The sequence below is a fragment of the Colias croceus genome, chromosome 23 (assembly GCF_905220415.1).
Source record: "Colias croceus chromosome 23, ilColCroc2.1".
Taxonomy (NCBI): Eukaryota; Metazoa; Arthropoda; class Insecta; order Lepidoptera; family Pieridae; genus Colias; species Colias croceus.
The window spans coordinates 2,022,375-2,034,528 of record NC_059559.1 but is presented as its reverse complement, the minus strand read 5'-3'; the positions used below and the strand labels follow the sequence as shown (position 1 = coordinate 2,034,528).

The 12,154-nt window shown below is 30.2% G+C and overlaps 1 protein-coding gene across 1 annotated transcript in view; it reads left to right on the top strand.

The window, feature by feature from the left end:
• Nucleotides 1-11,173: 11,173 nt before the first annotated feature.
• LOC123702226 overlaps nt 11,174-12,154 on the top strand; it is a 63,245-nt gene continuing 62,264 nt past the window's right edge. The window contains exon 1 of the mRNA XM_045649913.1: nt 11,174-11,591. Coding sequence (XP_045505869.1) covers nt 11,571-11,591 — 21 coding nt within the window. The 5' untranslated portion in view covers nt 11,174-11,570. The remainder of the gene's footprint in view (nt 11,592-12,154) is intronic.

Genomic DNA, 12,154 nt, shown 5'->3' with positions numbered 1-12,154 from the left:
GCATGACTGCATTTCTAGAATAAATGCACTTCTAGCATGGGCTAGCATGCATGCATTTCTAGCATGAATGCATTTCTAGCATGGGCTAGCATGCATACATTTCTAGCATGAATGCATTTCTAGCATGGGCTAGCATGCATTTCGAGCTTGAACGCATTTCTTGCATGGGCTAGCATGCATGCATTTCTAGCATGAATGCATTTCTAGCATGGGCTAGCATGCATGCATTTCTAGCATGAATGCATTTCTAGCATGACTGCATTTCTAGCATGAATGCATTTCTAGCATGCATGCATTTCTAGCATGAATGCATTTCTAGCATGGGCTAGCATGCATTTCTAGCATGAATGCATTTCTAGCATGAATGCATTTCTAGCATGACTGCATTTCTAGAATAAATTCATTTCTAGCATGGGCTAGCATGCATGCATTTCTAGCATGAATGCATTTCTAGCATGGGCTAGCATGGATTCATTTCTAGCATGAATGCATTTCTAGCATGAGCTAGCATGCATTTCTAGCACGAATGCATTTCTAGCATGAATGCATTTCTAGCATGGGGCATTTCTAGCATGAATGCATTTCTGGCATGGGCTAGCATGCATTTCTAGCATGAATGCATTTCTAGCATGGGCTAGCATGCATGCATTTCTAGCATGAATGCATTTCTAGCATGAATGCATTTCTAGCATGACTGCATTTCTAGAATAAATGCGTTTCTAGAATGGGCTAGCATGCATGCATTTCTAGCATGAATGTTTCTGTAGACATTTCCTGCCAAGAACTACGCAGTTGTGGAATAAGTTACCAGCTTCAGTGTTTCCTAATTATTACGATATGAGCACCTTCAAGAAGAAAGCCTATTCCTCTCTTAAAAATCAGCAAAAAGCTTCTAGAGACCCTGACACTGCGAACGCTCATGGGCGGCGACAACCTTGCAGAAGGTGAGTCGTCTGCTCTTTTGCTGGATTTGACATAAAAAAAAAAAAAAAAAAAAAAAGTAAATAGCACAGATAATATAGTAGATACTTTGCGGACTTAAATAGATTATTTTATTTTTCATATTAATTATTAGATATGTTATATTAATGGAATAGTTGCTGAATTAACAAACGTTATTTTCCTAGGACACGCATACAAAAAGTTTCATCAAAATCGGACAAGCATTTTTCAAGGTTACACACCGTGACAGTATGATTTGTCAAATATAACAAGACAATATTTAAACAAACACTTAAAGGAACATATTATTAAGAAAATAACATAATATTATGTATTTTAACCGTAATACAAAATCTTGCTGCACATAAATTGATGCGGTTTATGGTATGTGTAAGTTGGTGAGATTTTAAGAAACTTAATTTATTTCGTTTTAACTTGAAACAGTTATTACATTTTTAACTGTTATCGTACCGGCCATAGAGTTATTAATGTATAGACATGACTTTTAAAATCAAAGTTTTGAAGGCTACAGGTTTTATGAATAAGAAAATAACCGGGAATACGTACGCAAATTTATTTTAAATAATATTTATTTATTTGCTTCTTATTATTTTGTAGTACTTTTAATTTTATTTTGGGTTATTACTCACACATTTGATAAATTACAATAAAAAATTAATAAGACATAACAAGATATTACGTGAGAACTTTTACCTAGTTCAGAAAATATCTAGACGTATAGGAACATGCTTATTTCTATTATACACATGTATTTACTTTTCGCATTTTTTTAACTAGATATTGAACTACCTCAAATATGACACAAACCTTACAAAAAGATTTAAAAATTCTAGTCTATTCCTTCGCAACTCTATACCAAAGACATTCCAGTTTAATATTACCGTATGCACACAAACAAAAATCGAACACGTACGACGCACACATTCAAATAAAATACAAACTACACATGCATTCCAAATTCAGATGCACCGCGGAACTGAACTCTATGTCACGCGAATACGGTACAAATTCACATAACAGTAACTTATCGAGTTTGGTTTTTGATACCGTATTTTCCAGCTAGCGACACTGTGTTTATTTTGGTAGTAGTTTAGAGGCAATGCGTTGCAAGAGCAACACAGTGTCCAATTGTGTTGAAGTTGGAGTCGAGTTTACGAACATGCAGCGTTGGCATAGACACAATATTGACCTGTCGTTTATAGCGATTTATTTTTTTAATACTTTTTGGTGTCTTGTTGCGTATTATTTTTTGAACTGTTTATATTTTAATTATTAATTCCTGTAATAAAAAATAGAGCCAAACAAGTAAGCGTCATAATTAATTAAGAATTTGTACAAAGTCATTATATTGTCTTCACTTCATTCACAGCGTCCTCCTGAGTAATTTTAATTCCATTGAGTTAACTATTATGAAATAAGTTTTAGTTTTTTAATTGGTGTTTTTTTTAATTATAATATTATAATTATAATATTTCCTAAATGGTTTAATGGTTATGAGCTTTTTGTATGTTTGTTCCAGCAAAGCTATTCAATTGAACAATCGATATTTATGTAACTTTTTAATTTGTACACCGATTTATAATGACTTCAATTTATTACTATTTTAAATACATTTACCACACGGAATTTACTACATTTTTAATCTATTATAAAATATTTTCAAGTATCAAGAGCTACAGTCGCACTACACAATTTTCAGATTTAGCATTTAAACGTACGGTCTGCATGAATTATATATTTTTTGTGATCTTGACTAGGCATGCTTACTGGGTTTACTCGGTTTTATACTAGTTTTTTTACAGGCTTTACGTGGATACTATCTATCGAAATTGATTTTATAAAACGGTTGGACTTTTTGTTTGTTTGTTACGTTTTAACTTTGAATTGCTAGACCGATTTTAATAACTATTTAACCATGGACTTAAAATAATACTATTAAGATACAAAGTATTAAAAATTCTTCTTATAACCGAAATAATCAACTTTCTTTTTATTTTCGTATCTCCTAAACTACTAAACCATTATTGAAAAATCTTGAAAGTTGAACTACTATTTAACTACCTAGTGGAAGATTTTGGGACGAACAATAAGCTCAATGCAATGCAATTATTTCCGAGAAATGCATGAACAAGCAAACATGCATGCATATAATATGCCTACTTATTTGTGTGTGTTGGACTGTATTGAATGTAATTTCTATAGCAGTAAAAATTATTAGTATAAATCACTGATCCTGACTTCACTTGGGGTTAAAATAGGAAAAAGAATTGTTTCTTAGTACGTGCTAATATCTGGAACAACGGGTTCGATTATAAAAATTGTATCACTGACTAGCTGCTCCGCGCGGTTTCACCCCCGTGGCTCCACTCTTGTTGGTGTTAGCGTGATGATATAATATAGCCTATAAACCTTCCTCGATACACGGGCTATCTAACACCGAAAGAATTTTTCGGACCAGTAGTTCCCGAGATTAGCGTGTTCAAACAAACAAACTCTTCAGCTTTATAATATTAGTATAGACTATAGATCATATAGCTAGAGCGGAGCAATGCGGGTATCACGCATCAGTATCAGACACGGTATCAGATAGGAATGAAGTAATAATAAATTTTTTAAACACATTTTTAAATACCCTCTTTTCTCAAAATCGGTTAATAAACATATTAAAATTTAACACAAAAATATATCTAATTACATATTAAAAGTAATATGAACGGACCTTAGGCTAAACAAAAACTGTGCGGAAATGAGACAGACAGATGGAGTGGGAGCGAGACAGTGATATATGGTAAGGCTTTAAGTGCGAGGGAGATAGGGATATAATTAAAACTTTTGTCGCGTAGGATTTCTGAGGGAAAGGATGGTTGGAACAACGAAATGTGTGGAGCCGTTTAATTTAAAATTGATATTGATAATATGAAATGTGGAAATATAGGTAAATTTATATTCATTACCTATGTAGTTTTATTATAATTATCAATTATCAATATATGTCGTCGTACTTAATTCTGCGTTTTCACCATTGAAGTAAGAAGATTTATTTATTTATTTATTTATTTATTTAGTACATAATATTGGTTTTACAAAATCTCCAAACGAAACAAAAAGAAAAGTTATTACAACATTGTACAAATTAATATTGATGAAGCAGATTTTTAAACAACAAATAACCCAAAAGTCTGATTTTAAGTACCTATATTTGCGTTCACAGTTTTTGACGTGACAACGTCTTATAATTCGATAAAGCCGGCTGCACGCACGAAAAAACATGACTCATGCGGCGTTACCTCGCTCTGACTTATCTGAGGCGTTCCATGTAAGGCTTGAAGTGCGAGCGAGAGCACGGAACGAGCGACAAAGAAGCACAATCGGACGTTGTCTCGTTCAACTATCGTCAGTAAACCGACTTTACAGACAACCAATTTTTTTAACTTTAACTTATCTTAATTCTTAACTAATTTAAATTTTAAACATATTTTAAACAAGAAGAATACAAATTTCAAAAACAGCTAATTAAAATGCACTTTTCAAAAATTATTATAAAATATCGACTCCACACCATTCCCTATTCTGTTTACTGAGAATATATTTCAATGAATTCTCTTTCGTACCCTCTTAACCGATTGTGTTGTAAAAGTGTGTATGGTGTTAATTTTTTGGCACTTTAATGTCAAAATTAAAAAAGAAATTGGCTTGTTGACTTTATTTAAAACTAGCGGTCCGCCCCGGCTTCGCCCGTGGTACATGTTTACGCTTTCTCTAGATAAGAACCATCCTCGTACTTCAAGGAATATAATAAAAAAAGAATTATCGAAATCGGTCCACCCGTTCTCGAGTTATGCGCTTACCAACACATTTTGCGATTCATTTTTATATATAAGACTAGCGTTCCGCCCCGGCTTCGCCCGTGGTACATATTTACGCTTTCTCTACATAAGAACCATCCTCGTACTTCAAGGAATATAATAAAAAAAGAATTATCGAAATCGGTTCAGCCGTTCTCGAGTTATGCGCTTACCAACACATTTTGCGATTCATTTTTATATATAAGACTAGCGTTCCGCCCCGGCTCCGCCCGTGGTACATATTTACGCTTTCTCTACATAAGAACCATCCTCGTACTTCAAGGAATATAATAAAAAAAGAATTATCGAAATCGGTCCACCCGTTCTCGAGTTATGCGCTTACCAACACATTTTGCGATTCATTTTTAATAATTTTTATATATGTATAAGAAGATATATAAGAAGATTATATCGCCCCGGTTCCACCTGGTAGATATTTTTTGACGAATGTAAACAATGCAAAAATTATTAAAACGTGTTGAGCCATATTATACCTACTTATAATTTATGATTATATATTTATAATAGGTACTTAATATAACACGACTTTCTTTCATATAAATACAGATTAAAACAAAATTTTACTGAACCGATTTTAATAAAATTTTGCACACTGTGTTTTCTTTTATTCAGCTTAAATTAAAAATAGATTCTAATCATCTAAGATCATCAAAAATGGTTTAACTATTTTTTTTTTGCAAGTTCAACATTTGCAAACAATTGCTAAAAAAACATTTGCTAATAGTTAGAACTTAGAATATGTATCTTTAATACATATTCTAAGTTCTAACTATTATATATTAGCTTCTTATAATTAAAGGTTGTATTAAAATTACAATTATTTTTCCCATCGAACCCAGGTACACGACGTGGTCACAAAATGTCTATTGTAGTGTGAGTCACCCCTAAATTTTACCGGACTGCGGAGGAATCGTTTTTCGAATATGTATTTATAAATTGTATGTATGTATGTATGTATGTTTCTTTGTAAATTAAACGGCGTGATAGGTTTTAGCTTCAGAGGTATTTATTTATTTGTTTTTTCTGAAGGTTACTGTGTAGGTACATAAAATTACAATTTAAACAATGACATGTCTTCAAAATATTATATTTTTCTTGGTAGAAAATTGGTTGGGGCATAAAAATATATAATAATTTCGCAACGTTAACAAAAGTTAAACGTAGAAATTATTATTTCGCGCTGAGAAGTAATTTAAAATACTTACCTTAATTTATTATTCAACCAGAAACCAAAAAAATAAAAACGTTATGTAAATCACTACATAGTATAAAACAAAGTCGCTTTCTCTGTCCCTATGTCCCTTTGTATTCTTAAATCTTTAAAACTACCCAACAGATATTGATGCGGTTTTTTTTAATAGATGGATAGTGATTCAAGAGGAAGGTTTTAGTATATAATTTATTAGGTTTTAGACAAAGCGGGCGAAGCCGCGGTTGGTGAGCTAGTTATTAATAATGTAATGTGAGATATAAATAATTAAACTCAAAGTATTTGTGTGCAATTTGCAAATAATAATATAGAATGAATAAAAAAATCACTCCGTGTGGAACTAAGCTGTGTCATATCCATTTTGTTTAAATTGCTGTAGGGCTGTGACCACATTGGACGATTTTATTGTTTTATATTATTTTAATTAATTTTTTAAACTTATAAAAAATATATTAAAAAGATAATTATGTTTGATTTTACGCGAGTATGCGTGTGCGAAACGTCGGGAAAATAATATAATAATAAATCGCATTTTAAATCCGTTAAAACTTAAAATCTTTAATTTCTAAAAGATAATAATGTTTATTTTATAACAGAGTTTTCTGTTTATTGGTCATCAAGTTATTTAATATTTATGAAATAGTAATAACATTAGTTTACAGCAAAAAGTATATTTCATCAGAATCGATCTAGTTGGTAGTTCAATTGAAATAAATAATAATAAACGAAATTAAATAATAAATATTAAACATGTAGTAAAGTATTATTTGCAAAACCGGAATAATTAATACCTACCTCAGATAATACAATAATCGTATAATAATAATCATTAATAATCATTTGCTTATACAAGTAACATGTGCTCAGTGCTATTATCGATATATCGATATTCTATTATCGATATCGACGTTAATATTATTATTACAATACATCTGTTACCAAACTGAAGGAATCGAATGCCGTCCTATTTTTTACGACACCACGAAACAATGTTGTTTACAAAAAGCGTCTTAATTGCTATGAACAAAGAGTTTATTTTCATTTGTACGAATTATAAATTTACGTCTTCAACAAAATGTGCGCTTGTGTGCGTGAGTGTGAACAGTGAACACACTACACGATTTTTTATTGCAATTAATTATTTTAATCTGAATAATAATATAAAGATGTTTTTTAGTTTCTTTGTTAATCTATATATATAAAACTCAAAGGTGACTGATATAGTGATCTATCAACGCACAGCCCAAACCACTGGACGTATCGGGCTGAAATTTGGCATGCAGGTAGATGTCATTACGTAGGCGTCCCCTAAGAAAGGGTTTCCCGAAATTCTTGCGGGAATGGGGAAAAACGAGGATTCACGTACAAAGTCGTGGGCGGAAGCTAGTTACTTATATATCTCCAAAAGTACTTTACTGTTTACGAAAATGATTTCACTATGTATTAGATACTAGCGGTCCGCCCCGGCTTCGCCCGTGGTACATATTTCGCAATAAAAAGTAGCCTATGTCCTTTCTCGGGTATCAAAATATCTCCATACCAAATTTCATGTAAATTGGTTCAGTAGTTTAGCCGTGATTGAGTAACAGACAGCATTCGCGCATGCAAGCGTTCGCATATTTATAATTTTATAATTGTAAAATAATAATATAGGCTACATTTTTGAAGTGAAACTTCTGTAGGCACCTGAGAGTAATTTCAAGGTCGCGTCATGGCAATACCGTCACGTCATGGAGTAAGGCGACGATTTTGGTATCTTGAATCTTGCCAAAGAAGTTTCATTTCTCACGCGTGTAGTGTGCTTGGGACACGTTGTATTTTTTTACAACCCAGGCGAAGTCGGAGCAAGAAGCTTGTATTCATATATATAAACTTTATATATATTTTTCTGTCTGTCTATCAAAATCAAAGGTTGGTACTTCCAGAGATCTATCTCCCCGTCTAAATTTATCCAAATCCGTTCACCCTTTTCGACATGATAGAGATACAATCATTTCGAATTTATTATATTAATAGGAAACTAGGAAGAAGGTAATCATGTCTAACTTTCACGGTTAACTTTAATAGCTTGTAGTGAAAGTGACGTTAAATAATATCATAATTAACTAGCAAATACACGCGGTTTTGTCCGTATTTATGTGGTATTTATGTATTCAATAATTTGATTGCATGCTCTAAGATTTGTAATAAAACTAGGAAATACTTACAAAGGTACAATATTATTTTATATTATCCCTTTATGTTTGTGAAAGTCATGAAAATTGGTTTTATAATTTTAGTGTTTAGTCAAGACAGACAAAAAAAATCTAGGTATGCTTTTATATGCATTATATTATAATGAGTTGAAAATTTGTAATTAAAACATTAATTACAATTCTATTAATATATGTATTAAAAAACACATTTAAAATTAAAACCATGTTGCAATAAACCGTAAAAATTGTTAAACATATTTTCAATGTTATAATAAACTAGATTTCCGCCCACGGCTTCGCCCGCGTTTTCAAAGGAAAACCCGCATAGTTCACGTTTCCGTGGGATTTCCGGGATAAAACCTGCTCAGCGAAATGCAGCTTTCTAATGGTGAAAGAATTTTTTAAAATCGGTCCAGTAGTTTATGCGTGAAACCATACATACATATAAAATTACAAACCTTTCCTCTTTATAATATTAGTATAGATTAATAACGCAAGAATAAAACTGCATCTAATAGTATTATATTATCTGTGGCAATATGTATTTAAATTTATACATTCTGTGTGTCTTATATTTGTATGTTTGTCGTTGCAGCTTCTCGGAATTACTACACCTGTTTTGAAGAATTTTTGTGCTAAGGTTTACTATCATTAGCGTTACAGAAATATAAATATAATTAATGATATTAAATTATTAAATAATTACTTATGTATATCATTACCTACTCTAATCATTATAATACTTACTTGTTTGTAAGTGTGGATGTTTGTCACTCTTTCACGTAAAAAATGCTGCACGGATTTGGATGAACAAGGTCATAATATAACAGAGTTATAGAAAGACTTGATTTTGAGAATTCGTTCGCAAGTGCAACCGCGCGGCACAGCTAGTCAAAGTTTGTTTTTTGTATGAAATCGAAACAAATATATCATTCCTGTCAACCTTTTAGAAGTATTAAATTAAGTAGCCTATATTTAAATCATTCTTAAACTATTTTCAGTACAAATTTTGTCAAAATCGGTACTATGGTTTAGCCGTGTATAGCAAACAAACTTTCGCATATATGATATTATTAATTATTATATAGGACGGTATATAAATGTATAATATATTTGTATAATATAAAAATTGCGGCAATAACAATTAAAATTTAAACTGCACTTTTTGCTAAGTCGGTTAAAAATAAATTCCCGTCGTTTGTAATCAGCCGAAACCATAGTTACTGCGATTGTCTATGTGTGTGTTATCTACTCGGAGTATAGGCGGGTGCACACTGTATGCAGAATATATTTGTTTTTATTATTATTGTAGTAATTTATTTTTTATTTCTGTTTCTAAATCTAAGTTAAATATTAATATGTATAGTGTATACGTATCAAATGGATATTAACAATAAAAAAATATATATATCAAGATATTTGATTATTTCACAATAACTTATAGAATAGGTAGATCATAATTAGTATGTGCAAAAAATAGGAAACGACCAATGTAACACATTTATAAATAAATAGATATTTATACTATCTTTAAAAATATAACCATTTCTTGGAATCTTATGTTCTTATAATTGATAAAATATGATAATTGATAATGATTAGAATATATTATTAAAACCAATACGTAAAAATATTCTTATAATTTTAAAAGAATATATTTTTTATTAATTATAATAATGATAATGCTTATAAAATGATAATTTCCTATTATTCTCCGCCATCGCATTTCTTGTTTATAATAATTACTTAACTGTATTATTCTGAATAATATGCAGTTATTATATACATAGGTATTTAATACAAGTTCATTAAACCAATTTAGTATATTCGACAATTTATTCTCTACTCAAATTAGCGTAATCAAATATTTTTATTCAAATCAAAAATACTAAACATTTATACTATCTTAATTTCAAAACAGTGTTCGTAATAATAATATTGCAATAATAAACTTTCCAATAAATAAATAAACGGAAATAAGAAATAATTTATAAAAAATTAAATTAATAAAATATAATGTGTACACGGCCTTACGGAGCAAGTCTGTGTTTCGATGTAGAAGTGCCAAGGTTGTCAACCTTGTATTTAAATAGTTATCCGACTTGCCGAAAAGGATAATAATGTTTGTATATTAATTTTATTATAATTTAGTAAAATGTCTGTTAATTATGTTATATTGCGGTTGTAAATTATAAAATTAAATAACGTTTGTAAATAATAATTTTAAATATGAAAATACTTTTACTTTCATTTGATAGCTATGTCCTATAGAGAAATGGGTGAATGAATGAGTAAATGAATTTCATTTTTATAAGTTTGTAAAAAACTTATAAAAAAATGATATATTTCACTGAAGGTGTTGGAAGTTTATAAGTTAAATCAATTAAATAATACAATGGTTAATAATATTATACCTACAATGAAAAGCATAAAATACAACACATTAAATAATTACAAAAAAACCTCCTTCTTTTTTTGAAGCTGATTAAAAATACCAACGTTAACGAAATAAATTGAAATATATGAATAATAATGAATATGAAATAAATTAAATCTCAATTATCATAAAATATCATAATATTAAATGAAACACAATTACTCATCATTGTTTTCAAATTTTCATACATTCATACGCTTTATTTTATACATTTCCTAATAACAACTCATATTATTTTCTAAGAATTCAATATACAATGCACATCTAAATAATGTAGAGGCAATTTACTATCTCTTGCTATGACGTTTCATATTATTGTTGTGATACGTATGACCTTTATAAATTCGGAGATACATAATTGGGCAAAAACAATTAATATAAAAGCCAGAATAACATTTAATAAATAAACACGGAAAAATAATTAAAATTAAAACCATCAACCCTAGAGTCTCTGCGTGTGAGCGAATAAGCTATACAATGAAAGCACACAGATGTGGTCTTGCCGTCCGTCGAGGTGGCCGCGTTCTGTTTGTCAAAAATGTACGCGAACGAATTTTGAATTATTTTTGTCAAACGCCATATTGTTTTTATAGCCGATAATTGTCATCCGATTATACAGCCAGTGTATTTTTATTAGAATAATAAGTTTTGTGTATTATTACGATAGTTATATTTAATTGTTAATAAACTAATGTATAGATAATTCGTTAGTGGCAAATCGAACAGTGATCGCTGCTGTGAAAAAAGTGCGCGTAGATATGTTTAGTGATTTAAAAATAGGTTCGCTTGAAAAATAACTGTTTTGGCGTTCACAATGCAACATCTTGTTTTTTTGTTGCATTCAATTATTTTGAATAGAAAATGTGATTTGTGAATGGTGTTTGGATTACCGAAATAATATGGAGAAACCATCGTACAAGGTACGGATATTTTTAATTTTTTACGTAATATTATATTTCTGAGGTTTCATGTTTTAAATTTCGAAACAAAAGGTTGGCTGTAAGGGCTATAGTCCTTTGCCTCGTGGCGGGATAAAAAAAAAACTATAAAAAGAGAGCATGTGACATTTTTAATAGAATAAGTACATAAATTATAGATTAATTATTATGGGAATGTTTTTTTTATTAGTCATCTATTGTCTATGTCCTTCATTGTCTATTTTTGAAAATTCGGTTGTATTTATAATTTTTAATTTGTATAAACGGCTGTAATTAAAGAAAAAAATGAGGTTTCTTTGTGTTTAAAAGGAAAGAAAATTGTTATTAATTCGATGTTTGCTTGTGTGCGTCGAGCGCTAGGGTTGTGCCATAAGCTGAATATTGTCGATATATTTATTTTATATATTTTATAAATATTTTAGAATTATAATATATAAAGTAGGTAATTAGTGGTAATATTGATGATAGTGAGATTGATAATAATTAGTTTATAGTTAAAGTTTGTTGAGAGAGGGGTGGGGGAAAGAGAGGGGGATATGAAAGAG